This window comes from Corvus cornix, chromosome 9, assembly GCF_000738735.6.
Source record: "Corvus cornix cornix isolate S_Up_H32 chromosome 9, ASM73873v5, whole genome shotgun sequence".
In the NCBI taxonomy this organism is placed as follows: Eukaryota; Metazoa; Chordata; class Aves; order Passeriformes; family Corvidae; genus Corvus; species Corvus cornix.
Window position 1 is genome coordinate 23,027,751 of NC_046339.1, and position 17,268 is coordinate 23,045,018.

The 17,268-nt window shown below is 53.1% G+C and overlaps 2 protein-coding genes across 8 annotated transcripts; both read left to right on the plus strand.

Annotated features, from left to right (window-relative positions):
• Positions 1-11: 11 nt before the first annotated feature.
• On the plus strand, positions 12-11,182 carry GAL3ST2 (galactose-3-O-sulfotransferase 2). 4 transcript variants are annotated; one of them, XM_010411179.4, is made up of 4 exons: positions 12-99; positions 9,210-9,296; positions 9,745-10,024; positions 10,102-11,182. In XM_010411179.4, exons 2-4 carry the CDS (start codon positions 9,277-9,279, stop codon positions 10,960-10,962), a joined length of 1,161 nt encoding a protein of 386 aa, XP_010409481.1. In that variant the 5' UTR covers positions 12-99; positions 9,210-9,276; the 3' UTR covers positions 10,963-11,182. The 4 variants fall into 4 exon arrangements, with proteins under 4 accessions (XP_010409481.1, XP_010409476.1, XP_010409480.1 ...); XM_010411174.4 differs by having other exon boundaries at positions 57-5,655; XM_010411178.4 differs by having other exon boundaries at positions 57-4,427.
• Positions 11,183-11,281: 99 nt separating this feature from the next.
• NEU4 (neuraminidase 4) lies at positions 11,282-16,787 on the plus strand. Of its 4 annotated transcripts, XM_039556928.1 has the most exons (5): positions 11,282-12,371; positions 12,886-13,041; positions 13,822-14,027; positions 14,388-14,643; positions 15,058-16,787. In XM_039556928.1, exons 3-5 carry the CDS (start codon positions 13,827-13,829, stop codon positions 16,104-16,106), a joined length of 1,506 nt encoding a protein of 501 aa, XP_039412862.1. In that variant the 5' UTR covers positions 11,282-12,371; positions 12,886-13,041; positions 13,822-13,826; the 3' UTR covers positions 16,107-16,787. The 4 variants fall into 4 exon arrangements, with proteins under 4 accessions (XP_039412862.1, XP_039412863.1, XP_039412861.1 ...); XM_039556929.1 differs by lacking the exon at positions 12,886-13,041; XM_039556927.1 differs by lacking the exon at positions 11,282-12,371 and having other exon boundaries at positions 12,391-13,041.
• Positions 16,788-17,268: the final 481 nt, after the last annotated feature.

The window sequence follows — 17,268 nt, forward strand, 5'->3', positions numbered from 1 at the left end:
CAGTGACAGCAGCCAAAGGAAGCGTTTTCTCACTTGGGGTGTGCAAGTGAAGCATCAGAGACACAGGAGAACCTGTGGATGCAAATCTTCCAAGTGAAGGTGTTGCTCTTCCTCACTTGTTTTATCTAATGCACTTATCCCACAGCCCACAACAGCATCTGGTTATGGCCTCTTTAGTGATGCCACCTCCAGGCTGTCCCAAATAAGCATCAGTGTTGTCGCATGTACAGGTTTGCAGTGTTGGAAGGACTGGCCAGAGAAGAGAGGGTGCTGGAGATCCAGCTTCTGGATTTTATTAACTGGAGGAGAAATACCAGCAGCCAGGCTGAGGGAGGGGATCCCAGGACACCTGCCTGGCCAGAGCCAGGCTCTAGGCATGCCACTATTCCCTGCTTCCTTGACTTCCAGTCTGTTCTTCACAGTGCATCATGATTTGCTCTCACAGAGAGGTGTGAAATTATCCCTCCCAATCTGGCTGGTTAATATCTGGGAGAACCCTGAGTGATAATCCAAAAGGACGGGGCTTGGAGCAACTTGGTCTAGTGGAAGGTGTCCCTGCCCATAGCGGAGAAGTAGAATGAGATGGGTTTTAAGGTCCCTTCCAACCCAAACCACTCTGTGAGTCTGCACTGGGAGTGCTATGGACTCTCTGGAGGGACAAGAGGCCTTGCAGAGGGACCTGGATAGATGCCCCATCAGGCAATTGCCAGTGGCACAGAATTACTAAATCCAAGTGCTGGATTCTGCGCCCAGGGTGGAGCAACGCCGAGCACAAGTGTAAGCTGGGAGAGGAGCGGCTGGGAGCAGCCCTGCTGAAAGGATCTGGGGGTGCTGGCTGGCAGCAGCTCAGTAGGAACCATCGCCAGGAGGGCAAATGGCATCCTGGGGGCACCGGACACAGCATGGCCAGCGGGTCAGGAGAGGGGATGGTCCGGCTGTGCCCAGCACTGGGGTGGCCTCACCCACAGCACTCCAGCGTTAAAGATGATGGGAAGGTGCTTGAGTGTGTCCAGGAGAGGAGAACCACGCTGGTGCTGGGGCTGGAAGGCGTGTCCTGGGAGGAGGCTGAGGGCTCTGGGTTTGTCTGGTTTGGAGAGAAGGAGGCTGAGGGACAGCCTTATCCCCCTCTGCAGCTTCCTGAGGAGGGGGCATGGAGAGGGAAGTGCCGATCTCACGGGAATGCTGATCTCAAAGAAGGGCCAGGGGAGGTTCAGGCCAGACATCAGGAAGTGTTTCTTTAAAGAGAAACTCTTTCTTTCTGTATAATCAAATACTGCACCAGGCTTCCTGGAGAGGTAGTTGATGCCCCAGACTGTCAGTGTCTAAGAGTCATTTGGGCAATGGTGTCACTTTAGGGCAGCCCTGCACTGGTCAGGCAGTTGGACCAGATGGTTGTCATAGGTCCCTTCCAGCGGAACTGTTCTATTGTAACATGGAGGGTTTTGTTGGTTTTGGGGTTTAGTTTTACTTGCTTCTACAAAGATATTGTAATTTATGGTTTGTTGTACAATACCACATTGTCACCCTTCTGCTACAGAGGACAGTGAGTCCTTCATCTTCCAGCTTACTTGGTGTTTGCTAGTCATATCCGTGTTTACCAACACATCGTTCTTAACCTGGGCTCTCTTTTATCCACATGAAGCAGGTGGTGATTAGAAATAGCTGGGGATTTGCCAAAGGTAAATAGTGTCACTAATCTGACAACCTTTTACAACAGAAGGATGTTTTCTGTCAGCATGAGGAGAGCAGTGGATGTCAGCAACGCCTTTGATGCTCTTTCCCACAATCTTCTCCAGGCTGGAGAGGGATTTGAGCTGCCTAGTCTAGTGGAAGGTGTCCCCTGCCCATGGCAGGGGGTTAGAACAAGATGAGCTTCCAACCCAAAGCATCCTGTGATTCCATGTTTCTCCTGGACTGCCTGGGTGGGCTGCGAGACAGGTAATAAGCTGGCTCAGGCTGTGCTCAGAGGGTGCCAACTGCTGGCTTTCACTCAGGTGTACTGGTTTGGGAAGCCTTCCTGGATGGCATGAGAGTAGGAGAGGTGGTGTCTTACGCAGAAGCCATCTTCTCCACTACCTGCTTTTTGGTGATGTTGGCTCTTCCACAGAGCAGTGAAATAACTGTTCTATCCAGAGCCTTGTTCTTTGAAGAAAAACCATCCTAAAGAGCGCTTTCTTCAGTTTTAAGGCAGAACACAATCTCTACAAGGCTGCATGCTGTCAGATTGCACTGAGGATGCTGTCTTGGGCTCAGCAATGTGTTGCAACACCCTTCTCAATACAGTTCTAAGATCACACCTCTCTCAGCTTGGCCACATGGATGCTTTTGACAGAAATACCTCCAATATGTTGCATGGCCTGGCATTATCTTGTCCTGCTCTCCAGTCTTGTCCATTCAACCCTTTCTCTCCACTATGGCACACTCCCCACCTCTCCCTTCATCCCTCAGGACCAGTCAGAGAGGAGCTGATCATCCTCTTCTGGGGTGAAGTGAGCAATGCCATCATTAGCAAAGAGGGAGAATTTTGTCATGGAAACAGTGGTCAGACATTGGAAGGGGCTGCCCAGGGAGGTTTGGAGTCCCCACTCCTGGAGGTGTTCAAGGAATGCCTGGATGTGGCACTCAGTGCTCTGGGCTGGTCACAAGGTGGGGATTGGTCACAGGCTGAACTCAATGGTCTTGGCGGTCTCTTCCAACCCAAATGCTTCTGGAATTCTGTGGCTCTTTGAAAAGAGAAGTTGGCCTGTGCTGCTTGGGTGTGGGGTGATGCACAAATATGGGAAATCCGTGATGTCGTTGGAAAAGAAATGTGCAGGATTTGCTTTCTGCCAGGATAGTCTGATGCAGCTTGTTCTTTCCGGATCAGGCTGTTTATATTTTCTGCCCTTTTCCTACACCATTCTTTCTTTTTTCCCCTAAACTACTGACCATCAGTGTTTAAAATGCAGGCTTTCCACATGAAAGGCTCTTTTTGGGAAGCGGAACTTTCCATACTCCTCTTTTTCAGCCATGTGTGGAGAGGGTGCTCAGAAGGGAGACACACAACTGTTCTGGCAGAGCTCCATTTAACCATCTTCCTTACGTGTGAAGATCCTAAAGCTCCATGTAAGTTTTACTGTTTCACTAAACAGTAGAGCAGTTCCCTGAGGGAATACAAGGGAGGAGTTACTGTAGGGTTATTTTAGAATATCTTTCCTAGACCTTACTTCTGTGCTCTCGGAGATGCTTTCGCATAGTGGTGCACTGTTGTTTATAGGAGGGAGAGACAAGGTGGGTACGTGCACGTGTATTTTTAGAAAGAATCATTGTGACAGGAATTTCTTGTCCAAAATTCCAATTTTTCTGAGGCAGACATAAATACTAGAACGTTGTGGATGTTCCACACTTAGAACCAGTGGTCTTCTGGCACAGTAAGGGCTTGTCTCTCTCTATTGGTTTTGCCTCTCTCTGTACTGTTTATGGTTTATGGCTGGGATAGAGTTAATTTTCTTCACAGTGGCTGGTCTGGATCTGTGTTTGGATCAGCGATGGAAGCACAGGAATGTTGTAGCTGTTGCTGAATGGTGCTTGCACAGCGTCAAGGTCTTTCCTGCTCCTCACCCTCCCCCATCAGCAAGGAGCTGGGGTGTGCAAGGAGCTGGGAGGGGACACAGCTGACCCCGACTGACCACAGAGGTCTCTCACACCGTAGGACGCCGTGCTCAGCAATAAAAGCTGGGGAGGAAGGAGGAAGGGGGGTATGCCCAAGTCACTGTTACGCATGATGGAGCCCAGCTTTCCTGGGGATGGCTGAACACCTGCCTGCAGTGGGAAGCAGGGAATGAATTCCTGTTGATTTGCTTGCACGTGCAGGTCTTGCTTTACCTGTTAAACTGCCTTTATCGCAACCCACGAGATTTTGCACTTCCACCTTCTGATTCTCCCATCCTGCTGCATGGCGCTGACCTCCCCCAGGGCCTGACCCCCAACAGGAAGCAGAGGCAGGATGGAGTGACGAATGCAGCATCCCACCCCAGCTCACTAATCCTGCGTCACCTGGCTGACTTTCCCTGCCCCGGTCTCCGAGCAGCCCACCCCCACATGAAGACAAGTACTCGTGCCTGGCACCATTTATTTTTTTTGGCGTAACCAAAGCTGATGATTCGTGTACAACACCCCAGGAGAGAGCAATGAATCAATTGTAAAAGTGTAAAAAATGGGCTTTTGTGATCCGTGGGCTCTAGCAGCTCCTGAGCGAGAAATGGCACAGCTGACGTGTGTAATGTAACAGGAGAAAGAGGTCGCTGAAATGTGCCCCCCCTGCCAGCAGCAGCTGGTGCTATGCCAAGAGTAACCCTAGAAATTCTCCATAAAAGAGCACATTGACTCAGGTTCTACCAAGAAACTCAAGAAAAGCAACCCTACACCTTGCTAATCTCTGCATCTTGGTAAGCACTGGATTTGGGGCTGCTCTGGGGAAGCTGTGATTTAAAAAGAAATGCTGTGTATTTGGGTGCTCTGGAAATGTAGCAACGTAGGTGAAGGATCCCAGAGTGCTGAGGATTTGGCTGTTGGTGAGGCACGTTGAGCCAACAGCATACGAGGTTTAGAAAGGTGGCACTGTGTGTGGAGAGGGAAAGGAGACCACCAGGAGGTGCATGGACCGTGGCATGGCTATAAAAGATCAAAAGCAGCAACTCAATCCCCCCTAAATCCAGGCTGGGAGGTGTGGGTACACTTTTTGTTGCCCAAATGAGGAGAGCATTGGCTTCATCCTGGTATGGGGAGCAGGGAGATGACCCCACCTCCAGACCTGCAGGACAAATTCTGCTCTCCCAGGGTGAACTGCAACCATCAAACCCCATTTGTGAAGTGCTGGTGTACAGCAGCCTCAGTGGAATCTAAAATTCCTGCATAATACGAGTTGTAACAGTTGTTAATAACACCAGAGACAAAGCATAAAATAATGCCCCTTTAGGGGCAAGAGTTCTCCCTTCCAAGGCCTGGATACAGTCAAGTCTGTTAAGCTCTTAACCTCCAGCTACAGTAATTGCATTTTTACCAAAAAGTTTGAAGTCTAAATGTTTTAAGAGGAATTTTCCGTAGGTGAACTCCATTCCTGTTTGGCTGCTGTCCCTAATTTGCTCTTGCCAAATGTATCTGGCAGGGAATTCCTGTCCTTACCCACTGAGCAAGAAGCAGAGAAGAGGGACAGCAGGCACTGACCGTGGCCCCTGGTGATGTGATATTGTGCAGGATGACGAAGGTTCAATGCCCTCCACCAGCCCCCTGCCCGGATCCTGCCTGGATCCCGCCCCCAGCGCCTCCCTCCTGCAGCCAGGAGAGAAAGGGATCCCCACTAAGGAATCCCTGTTAAACCTTTCCTTCCCAGCAAAGCTGCTGCAAATGCCATGTCCCGAGGCACCTTTTTACCTGTGTCCTGCCATACCAGCGCTTTTCATGGCTTATTAATTAACTCCCACCCACTTCTGGGAACACCTGGCCACTCCCTTTGTCCTCACCTATCCCAGCCCTTTATAGCAGTGAAGGGATGCTAGAAATAGAGACGTGGCCACGAAGAAAGAGCCAGAGGAGACAAACAGGCACTGGAGTCGATTTGCAAAGGAGATACTTCTCAGCTCGCAGCAGCATGAAAAGCCCTGGGTGCACTCCAAGGTAAGGGCAGAGGGAGCTGAGTGCTCAGGGTGCTGAATTAAAACTTGCTTTGCAAGAAGGTCTGGTTCAAGTAATCCCTGGAAGTTGTTAATAACCTATGGAGGTAGTTACAATTTGCTCCAGGGAAGGGATTCATTTTGCCATTAATGTTTCTTGCCTATGTTCCAGATATCTTAATTTAAAAGAACCTTGTTAGTTTGATGCCAATGTCTGTTATTTTCGGCTTAAGCCAATGGAACAAGAAGGGGGTCCCAAGCCTTAAAGCATTCATAGCTGTACCTCTAGGAGAGGTAGTTTTCCCTGTTTTCTTCCCAAAGGGGAGATAGCACAGGCTGGAAAGGCAAGTGGAACCTCTGGCACCAGCCCTGCCAAGTGCTCCATGGGGTTTTTGGCTTCTTAGAGTTTTGTGTCTTAGCAGTCAGCTCCCAAGTGCTTCTCAAAGGTCTCCCAGGCTCGCTCAGGTAACTTCAGCACAACATTCAAGTTGAGGCCTTCTCTCTTGAGCTTTGCTTTGCCAGATCTTAGAGGTCTTTTCCAGCCTAAGCAATTTGATGATGCTGTTGAGGTCAGAGACTTGCAGTGTTGTGACAAAGGGGGGGGTGTGATGCTAAGGGAACACAGCTTAAGGCTCTCACAGAGATGTGCCAGGGTGGTGGGTGCCTAGCAGGGGTGAAACCTCTGCAGGTTTGCAGACACAGAATCAGAATATTCTGAGCTGGAAGGGATCCACAGGGATCATTGAATGCAACTTCTCGTCCTGCACAGGACAACCCCAAATACCACACCAAGTGTGTGATAACATTGTCCAGATGCTTCTTGAAATTCTCATAATTTCCATGACATGTATTTGAAGCATAGAGAGCCTGAAATGTAATCGTTGTTCTCAGCAGACTTTCAAGCAGACTTACTCATTCTGGAATGAGTACTGGAAGCAAGGTCTGGTAGCAAACCCCACATTGGCCCTGTGCTGCTGTCTGGGAGAGCAGTCACACTGTGTTCAAAACAGGGTGTGTGTGCTCCAGGTGAAGATCCTACACGCTTTCGATCAGTAAAAACCCTGAAACATTTCAAGAGCTCATTTGTTTCCAAGCACAAGATCTGCAGATCTTGCAGAAATGATGGAAGCTTGTTGTAAGAGGAGGGAAAGGTGCTCAGTTTGCTCCGTGAGAGGTTTGTTTGTTCAGCCCCCTTATTCCCACAGTGTGTGTGTGGATGTCACGCTGGAGCCAGTGACAGCTCTGCAAGTACAACTGTGGGTGGCTGAGCCCAGGGGGTGATGGGGACAGGACCCCTGCAGTGGTCAGGCACAGGACTCCCTGAGTGCACTGACCTGCACCCTGCGTACCTGCAACCCTCCTCTGCTCCCCCCAGTCTCCTTTTTCCCACACTCCTCCCTGGGGATCTCCTCAATCCCTGCCCTTGGCTCTTCCCCTGGACACCTTCCTCACTCACCTTTGCTGGGCTGAGGTGCAGCAGAGTTCCCTCCATGTCACCACTCCCTGCCTGCTCCCTGGGCTGGAAGGCAGATATCCTTCCATCCCTCCATCCATCCCTCCATCCATCCCTCCATCCATCCCTCCATCCCAGGCACAGGGACAAGCACCATGCCATGATAATGCATTGTTTGTCACCCCTGGGACAAGAAGCCTGCCATTTCTGCATGGAGACTGGCACCTCCATGGACCATGTCCTGCAGAGATCAGTCACTCTTGCTTCTTAAAACTGGCCATGCCAGGCAGTAACCATAGTTTTGGCCTGGCTAATTCAAACCTTCATTGCTCCCTGTGTCTCCACGGACAAAATCTGCCTCTTTGGTTTGGGGCACATCCAGACAAAATGGGTCTACGGGGAGCATTCAGTTAGGCTGGAGATGAGCTCGGTGTGCTGAACGTGTCTGAGTATTTGGAGGCAGAATGGCACTGTGTAATCCTTTATTTGAGTAAACAACTATTAAAATGTTGTGGGATGCCTTGAGGTGATAAGATGGAGAGGTCTACAGAGCCTGTCTTCTTGCAGCAGCAGGGATTGATAGTTCTTCCAGAGCATATTGTGATCCACATCTGCCTTCAGGATGGTACTGGGTGTATGTGATTTGTTTGCCCCATAACACATCACTCAGAGTTGCCATTTTGGGAACACTAAAGAAATAAATAAATGGACTGTTACTGCACCCATTACACTCGACAGAAAAGGTGCAGCAGGAGGATGTCAGCTTAGGAAGGACCTCCAGGCAGGCAGGGTGATGTGCTTTGGAAAACCATCACACCAATGGCAGCTTCAGTTTAAATGAAAGACCAAGGAGATTGGCGGGGTCTGCATGTGGCCTGCTCGCTGCCCATGGGCTCCTCTGCCTTTCTTCTCCCATCTCATCTCCAAGGACCAGGGATTGTCCCACTCCCATCCCCCTAACAGGCCTGGGGCCAAAAAATTAGGAAATCCTGGTGAAGTCTTGCCTGCAGGTCTGTCTTGAAACTCTTCATGCAGAAGCTGTGCTGCAAATTCCTGTCTGAGGTTGGTTCCATCTGTGGCTGAGGGTCTTCCCTGGCTTTGGGAAGGGCTCTTGGAGGAAGGCTTGAAGGCTTGCTTGCTTTCTTTGGAGAGTGGAAACCACAGGTGTGACTATACCATACTGTAAATTGGGATTATATCTTCTCAAAACAGTGTAAAGCCTGAGCCAGATCTGCTGTGTTTTGGGCATTCTGCAAACATGGAATTCACCCAGAGTTAAAAATCTTCTACGATGAGAGAAATCAGATCAAAATTGTGGTGAAAAATTCCTTTTTGGTGGGCATCAAACCTTCAAAAGATCGTCTCTGTGTCCCAGCTGGAATGCACTGCTGATGACCATGGTACCATAGGATGGTTTGAGATGTTAAAGACCATCCCATTCCAACCCCCAGCCATGTGCAGGGACACCTGGATACATCATGGTCGCTTAATTAGTGCTAGAAAAGACTCCCACCTCATTATTATCCAGCCCTCCCATTTGAAAGGGGAGTGTAATAAATCCATTACAGGTGCTGTTGGGTAATTTGATTTTCTGTCCTGAAAAATCGTATTTATATTGAAAAACAACCTCAGTTTAGTGGGTTTTTTCCAATCCTCATCTTCTGCAGTGATGTGATTACCGGAGCTGCTCAGGTTTCTCACCAGGGAAGTCTTTATACCCCTACAAAGGGCTCGTTTTCTGGTGAATAATCTAGGAGTTTGAATAGTGAATAAGCTCTAAAGCCCCAGAAAACCAAAAGAAAAGCAAAACAAAAGGCAGCCAAGCAGAGCAGGAGGCTGTGGGAGGAGCTGAGGCTCTGTCTGAAGCACACTGTGTCTTGCCAAAGGCCAAAATTAGGAGAGTAATAGTGAAAGTGCAATTTCTCACTGTCTTGCCTCTAATGCCAGAGCTGCTGACACAGTTTGGGGGCCAAAGGTGGCTGCCACCACTGAGATGTAAAACTGTGCTCACAGTGATGAAAGTTCCCAAGGGCAAGATGCAAAATGTGGTGGTTTGGGGAAGGACTATGGGATAAAAATTCACTGAAACTCTTCTTTTTTTGCAGGCATGTCAGATGTCTCATCATTTTCAGCCTCTGCCTCGGACTTTCCTGCCTCTCAGGATTCTTCCATATGAAGAATGAGAATTACAGGTAAGTGAGGCAGAAGCAAGGTTGCAGAGCTTCGTGTGTGTGGAGCAGCCAGGATGTGACCTCTGACACCTGATTTATCTATCTTGAGACTTGGGCTAATGCTTGAAGGGTGGTGGCCCAAAACCAGGTCCTAGTTTGGACCATAGTTTGTCCTAGTTTGGATGTGGTCCATGTTTGGGGAAGGAATTGAATTAGCCAAAGCACAGCCTCTTTGGGACAAAATCAGCAGTGTGGGAAAAAAAAGGATTGAGCTGGAGTCTTCAGTAAGTGAGAATCTGGAGAAGGGGAAAACTGTCTGACATCCACACTGGAGGGTTGGGGCTGGTTTGGATGTAGCCTTGGACCAGCCTGTGGTATCAGAGGAGCACCTGGGTTTGGCTTTGCCAGGTCTCAGAGATGGGGTGCAGCACCAGAGAGTCTCTTTGCCCCATCTGTCGTCTTCCTGCAGCATCTCAAAGAGCCACGAGGAGCTGCTGATCCCTGCCATGCCATGCCATGCCAAGACAAACGTCATGTTCCTCAAGACCCACAAGACAGCCAGCAGCACTGTGCTCAACATCATGTTCAGGTTTGCAGAGAGATACAACCTCACTGTCGCCCTCCCTGCTGACCAACTCTTCCACCTGGGATACCCGAGGACTTTCCTGGCCCACTTTGTGGAGGGTTTTGAAGCCATAGGCCAAAATTACAACATCATGTGCAACCACCTGCGGTTTAACCCCTTGGAGGTAAGAAAGAGCCGTGACGCCTGCGGAGAAACCTGGTTGAGACAGCAGGACTAACCTCTTCTCCCTCCCACAAATAGGTAAAAAAGGTGATGGCAGCCAACACCTTCTACTTCTCCATCCTGAGGAACCCCATTCCTCTGCTGGAATCTTCCTACATCTACTACAAGAACAATGTGCCTGCCTTCAGGAGCTCCAAGAACGTGAACGAGTTCCTGGCGTCACCCACAAAGTACTACCACCCAGCGGATTACAGGGAAAGCATCTACGCCAGGAATATCATGTGGTTTGACTTCGGCTACGATAACAACGCGGAGGATGACGCAAAGTACACCCAGGCCGTCCTGGAGGAGATTGAGCAGAACTTCCACCTCATCTTGATAGCAGACTACTTTGATGAGTCCATGATCCTCTTGAAGCATGCTTTGTGCTGGGATCTGGATGACGTGATTTACTTCAAGCTCAATTCCAGAAGCCAGGACACTGTCCAGACATTGACTCCAGAAAGTGAGGAGCAGATAAAAGCGTGGTGCTCGCTGGACTGGAAGCTCTACCTGCACTTCAACCAGAGCTTCTGGAGGAGAATTGAGGAGACCATAGGGCTCGAGGTGCTGGAAAAGGAGGTGGGTCACCTGCGGACCAGACAGAAGGAGCTCATGGAGACCTGTCTCTCAGAGCAGGAGGCAGTGAGGAAGGATCACATCAAAAACAAAGGTCTCCTGCCTTTCCAGTCAGGGGCTGCAAATATCCTGGGTTACAACCTCAAACAAGACTTGGACAACAGGACTCTGAGGATGTGCCAGAAAATGGTCATGCCAGAGCTCCAGTACACGTCCTACCTTTACACTGTCCAACACCCGTACAAGAAGAGGAAGGAGCTGGGATTGCCATTGCTGTGGACCAGCCTCCAGGAGAAGATGGCGCTCCCAGTGCCCAACTAGGACATGTGGCAACCTGTGTAGCTTCCCACCACTTGGCATCACCCCTTGTCTGACACGTAACTGACCCACAGGACTCTTGTGTGTTTGGGGACGTTGAGCCAAAGGATTTGCATTGGCTGGATCCTGGGTGATCCTGCCTGCCTGCTCCCAGCTGGAGAGAGCCAGGCTGGCTGCAGCTGTCTAGACATTCCAGCCTCTTAATCATTAATCATGAGCATGATCATTTGCCTTCATTTGATTTTATTTGATATCCATGGTTACATCCAGTCTGGTCACAGCTCACTGGAGCAAGTCCTGATTTGGAGGGTTTAGGGCAGGGAAATGAGGGGAGCGTGACAAGAGGACGCAGTGCTCGAAGGAGCAGGAGAGACGGTGGGTGTCCCATCCAGCACCATCCACACTCGGTGAGGATAACCACCACACACTGCTGGGGCTGCCTTTGGCATGGGAGCCCCAAGCATCCTGCCCAAAGCCAGGCCTTGCCCAATGGCATGTGACTTGTGCCTCTCACATGTGTCACCAGGTGAATGAGCCTCTGTCCCCTTTGGGCAAGATCCATGCTCCCCTGAGAGGAGGTTTTGCTCTCGGGCAAGAGTCCCTGGGCATGGATGTTCCTTTGGGTGCAGCATCCCCAAAGCCCGTTATCAGCAGATGCTTTTTTGGGGCTCCCCTTGCTCTGTTGGCCAAACTCTCCAGCATGGATTAGGAGGGGATGGAGTGAGGCACAGCTTTGGGCACACCGGTGCCATCCAGGTCCCTGCTGCCGCCCTCACCAGCATGAGCAGGAGGAGATACTGGCTCAGCTTTAAAACACTGGGTTTTTGTCAGTGTCAGTTGGCACTGACAGGTGTGTTGGGAACACGTGACAAGCACCGACCCCAAATCCATTGGGCTTGGTGCTGCCATCCTCACAAACCTTCCTGGCACTGCCTCAGCAGCAGGGCCCTGGATGGCAAGATGGGGGAGCATGGATCTGGGGCCACTTGGCTGGCAGTGTTGCCTTGGGGGTGAAGCTGTGGGCAGCAGCTCCAGCCGGGAAGCAGGAATGATGCTGTCAGGGGGAGAGGGGTGAGAACCAGAGCCAGGATTTCCCTCAGCTGTGTTTAGCAGCTGAGGCAGGGGTTAACCAGCCCAGGTGTCCAGCAGGATCAACACAGATTAACAGCACTTTCACGGTCCCCTGCTACAGGAACCCTCACTAAAATTAACCCAAGGCTTGAGAGTCTTTTGTAGCAGGCAGGCGGAGCTGCTGGAGCCACACGTGGTCACCCTGGGCCATCCCAGGGGCCCTTCCCGGGCCGTTCTGCAGTCTCCGCCTCAGTTTTCCCCTTGGAGCTTTTGATCCGTGACTTGCCGTGTGAATTTTGTCAAGCCCTTGTAGCTAAACTGATGACAGAGATGGAATATAGGTATAAAAATAGTTTCTTAGTAGCTGATCTATGTGCAGGTGGGGGTCCTGGGAAGTCTGGGAGTCCTGGGAGGGCTGGGGATCCTGGGAAGTTTGGGGATTCTGTGGTGCTGGGGGTCCTGATAGGGCTGGGGATCCAGGGAAGACTGGGGCCTTGGGAAAGCTGAGGATCCTGGAAAGGCTGAGAGGGCTGGGGGAGTCCATGGAAGGTTGGGGGTCCCGGGAGGGCTGGGACTCTCTGGACTACAGTCCCCAGGCTGGGGAGCTCACGGCCGGAGCACCTGCACAGGGAGGTCTGGCGTCTCCCAGCCTGCAGGAGGAGGGAAACTGAGGCAGGAGATGCAATCCCCACCCCATGGATCCCCTTGCTTCCCCTCCCGGGGATCCGAGCAAGGTGGCTCGGCAGCCGCGGGTGCCCCGGCCGTGCCCCGGCCCAGAACGGCGCCTTTGTGCCACGGGCGCCGCACCAGCGCCACTGCTGACTCAGGGATTTTTCCCGGGCACCGCCGTGGCAGCCCCGTGACCCATCGGAGGGGGGACCCTGCGAGGGGAGGGGGTGGCAGCGAAGCAGTGAGGCGAGAGCTCTGCGGAAAGCCGGCAGCGGCGACAGCCGGCGTTACCCCGTGGTGGGGCCGAGGGACAGAGGGGACGCTCCAGCTGAGCACGAGCCGGTGAGTGCCTTCACTTTGTTCACTTGCTTTGAATCAGCAAAAGCTCCTGATGAAACCACAGGTGAGAGTGGCTTGTGGCTGCTCCAGCTGAGGCTGGAGTGGATGGCCATCTGCTTCTGTGGTGATAATGTCCAGGGAAATGTAGGGATATGTAAGCTGGGGACAGCTGGCCGTGGTGTCACTCCTGTCCCTGAGGAAAGGCATTTGGGGACAGCTCTCACCCACTGCCACAGGGACAGCCCGGCTGGGGACCTCCCTGTCCGTGCTGTGCACCTCCGGCTCCCCCCGCAGAGGAGGGGGAACAAGGGGCCAGCTGGGTCCATTGCACGGGAGGCACCAGAGGCACAGGAACCCTCCCTGACGCTCTCACGATGAGCCTGGGCTGCTCCGGGGGTCTCGTCTGTGGGCTCTGCCCTCCCAGTGCCTGCTGGAAGAGAGCATGGAGCTGCAGATCTCACCCTGCTCTTTGCTCGCTGGCCTTGATTTTCCAGACAAACATTTTTAAATATCAAATTCATTTTATTTCATTTTATTTCCGGGTCCCCAGGTCAGCGTCCTTGCTGGTACCCTATGCCCTGACCCATCTCTGAGCTGTGGTGACTTGCCAGCCTACATTCAGCCCCTCTCCACCCCAGCCCTGCCCCTCCACCCCTGCTCCCGGTGGGTTACCCAGACCCAAGTTAAACCCCAAACACTTCCAAGGAGACAACCCAGTGCCCCTGGCCATGCCCAGCACCCAGTCCCCCATCTTCATCAACCCACCACATCCTTCTGCTGCAGCTGCCATGGGCTCCCGGCACTTTCCCGCCCGGACCGTGCTCTTCGAGAAGGAATCCAACGGTGTCACGTACCGTGTGCCCGCCCTGCTCTACCTGCCCTGCGTGGCCAAGCTGCTGGCGTTTGCCGAGGAGCGGCTCAGTGCCGACGATGCCCACGCCAACCTGCTGGTGCTGCGCCGCGGCTCCATCTACGGCAGCTACGTGGAGGTGGGACTGGGGTGCACCCAGCGTGGGGACAGACCGGGGGCTGTCCTCATCACTTGTGTGTGGCATAGCCAGGCTCCTGCAGGCAGCCACATGGGGGAGGGGATCCTGGCATGGGTGAAGTGAGTCACAGAGTCACGGATTGGTTTGGGTTGGAAGGGACCTTCAAGGCCATCTCATTCCATGCCTTGCCATGGGCAGGGACACCTTCCATCATCCCAGGTTGCTCCAAGCCCCATCTAATCTGGCTTGGAACAGTCCCAGGGATGGGGCAGCCACAGCTGCTGTGGGCAAAAAAGTGGGATGGTCCTTAACCCTTTCATCCCTCTCTGTCCTCTCCTCCTCTTCCTCCTCCCTGTGCAGTGGGAAGACATGCGTGTGCTGGAGACGGCAACGCTGCAGCACCATCGGTCAATGAACCCCTGCCCAGTCTACGATGAGTTCACAGGCACCCTCTTCCTCTTCTTCATCACGGTGCTGGGCAGGACGCCCGAAGCCTACCAGATTGTCACTGGCCAGAATGTCACCCGCCTCTGCTGTGTGACCAGTGCTGACCAGGGCCTGAGCTGGAGCACAGCCACAGACCTGACGCAGCAGGTCATTGGTGCGACCATCAAAGGTACCCATCCAGGGGGGGTGAGGAGAGGGGAGAGCAGCCAGCAAGGGGGTGGCCCTGTGTTTTGGCCTCCTGGAGCCACCAGTGGCATCTCTGGGGGTGACCTTGATGTAGGAATCCCACAAGCACCCAAAAGAGTGGAAGAGGACCTCAAGCAGAGGGCAGAAGGGATGGAGGGAGTATCCATATCAGTTATTGGAGGTGGGGAGAAGATGGAGAGGCCCCGTAGCCAGGGGTAGGAGCATGTGTGAGGACAACCAGGCAGCACTGGGCTCTGCTGCCCTCCCACCCCACCACTTAGCTTGGCTTGACTGAGAGGAAGCTGTGGGGACCCTTCCACACTGGGCATGGCAGGGCACCATGGTGGTCACTCTCTACCCCATCCCACCTTCACCCCATCCCATCTCTGCTCCCCAGACTGGGCAACGTTCGCGCTGGGCCCTGGGCACGGGATCCAGCTGCGCTCCGGCCGGCTGCTGGTGCCTGCCTACAGTTACCACATCGACTGCAAGGAGTGCTTTGGGCAGCTCTGCAAGACCACCCCGCACTCCTTCGCCTTCTACAGCGACGACCACGGCCGCGGCTGGCGCTTCGGGGAGTTCATCCCCAACCTGCAGACGGGCGAGTGCCAGCTGGTCTCAGTGGACGAGGAGGATGGATCCAATGTCCTCTACTGCAACGCCCGCAGCCCCTTGGGCTTCAGGATCCAGGCGCTCAGCACGGATGACGGCGCTGTCTTCCACAGGGGGCAGCTTGTCCAGCGGCTGGTCGAGCCCCCCCATGGCTGTCACGGCAGTGTCATTGGCTTCCCTGCACCATTCGTGTATGTCCCCTCCACTTCCCGGGACACTGGGATGCCCCTCAGGGGCTCACATCGCTGGCCACTCCCTGGGGCACTCCGGGGATTTAGGCACCTGCCCACCCGATGGGCAGGAGGTGCTGAGCTGCCCACTGGCAACCACCATGAGCCAGATGGGCCCGATGAGGATTGTCCTACCCCTGGGCATCACGATGATGCCCACAATGTCACCATGGTCCAGGGGGACTCTGCAGCAACCCCCCCCAGCCCCACTCCCTTCTTCCAAGCACCAACCTGGATCCTCTACTCCCACCCCACCAGCTCCATGTCACGGGTCAACATGGGGGTTCACCTGAGCACCTTCCCTAGGGATGCGGAGAGCTGGACAGAGCCCTGGGTCATCTACGAGGGCCCGAGCGCTTACTCGGACCTGGCTTACATGGAGCTGCCCTACAGGGACGCGCCGGTGGCCGGCGGCGCTGCCATCGCCTTCGCCTGCCTCTATGAGAACGGGATGAGGTCACCCTACGAGCAGATCTCCTTCAGCATGTTCACGCTGCTCGACGTGCTCCAGAACATTCCCCTGACGGCCGCTGCTCCGCGGCGGGGCCGCAGCCCCCCGTGCCACAGGGGGAAGAGGAGGCGAAGGAGCTGCCTCATCTCCTAGAGACCCCCAGCTCAGCTCCCCTGTCCCCCTGGTGCTGGATCCTGGAGCATCAACCCACAGCCTGGGTCCTGCCACCATCCAACACGGCCACATCACACAGAGGTGTGTTACTGGCCCCAAACTGGGTTTTATCTCATTTTTATTGCTATTTTTTAATTCTGTATTGGTTGGGTGGGGAGGCTTTTGCCCCCAGCACTGCCCCAGACTCCTCTCCAAGAGAGAGACACCTCTGGAAACAGATACTGGGGGGCAACAGCAGCAGTGCAGGGGGGAGGCAGCCAGGGGTACCCTGTGCCATCCCTGTGTGCCAGGTGCTGGCTCAGGGGGACATGATGCTCTAGCTGTGCCATGCCTGGTACCAACACCCTGCTCTGAGGACTTTCCTCCCCTCGTCATAAATAGGCTATATAAATATGTTATATGATGTTAAATTCCTTCTTTTTCATGAAAAGACTTTTTCTCAATGGTCTCTCTGAAGTCACTCTGAGGGTTTGGGCTGGTGTAGAGTTCTGTTCCTTCATTGTAGCTGGGATGGGGCTGGGTTTTACATTTGGGCTGATGATAAAGAAATGTTTGTGTTGCATTACTCGTCTGTCTGGGCTTTTAGTTCTCTCTCTGTTATTTTCCTTTTCATTCCTATTTATGATTATTATTTCAATTATTAAACTGTTCTTATGTCAACCCAGGAGATGTCTCACTTTTACCCCTCCAATTCTCTTCCCCTCCCACGGGCGGGGGGTGAGTGGCTGGGTGGTGCTCAGGTGCCAGCTGGGCTTCAGCCACCCCAATGGCCCAGTAACTGTTTAATCTGGTCTGGGATTTGGTTTTTTAATGTGCCATGGCCATCACTGCTCTCCTCTGACCTCTGTCGGGCTGGGGGCAAATCCTCTCCCAGCATGGGCGGGCATACACTGGGTCCTGTAAAGCTTATGGGAACGGGGTTGAGCACAGGAGGGGGTCCTGCTCCTGGGAGTGAGCAGCAGCTGCTCCTGACACTTGTGTGTGGGTGAACTTTGGGGGGCTGCACCTCAATTCCAGCTCTGCCTCCACCAGCATGACTCCATCCAAGTGCCCCAGCTCAGCTCCTTTGGTCTCCCTCACCTCTCCTGCCCTGTACAGGTGACAAACACCAGCTCAACTGCCCTAAGTGTGAATCGATTAA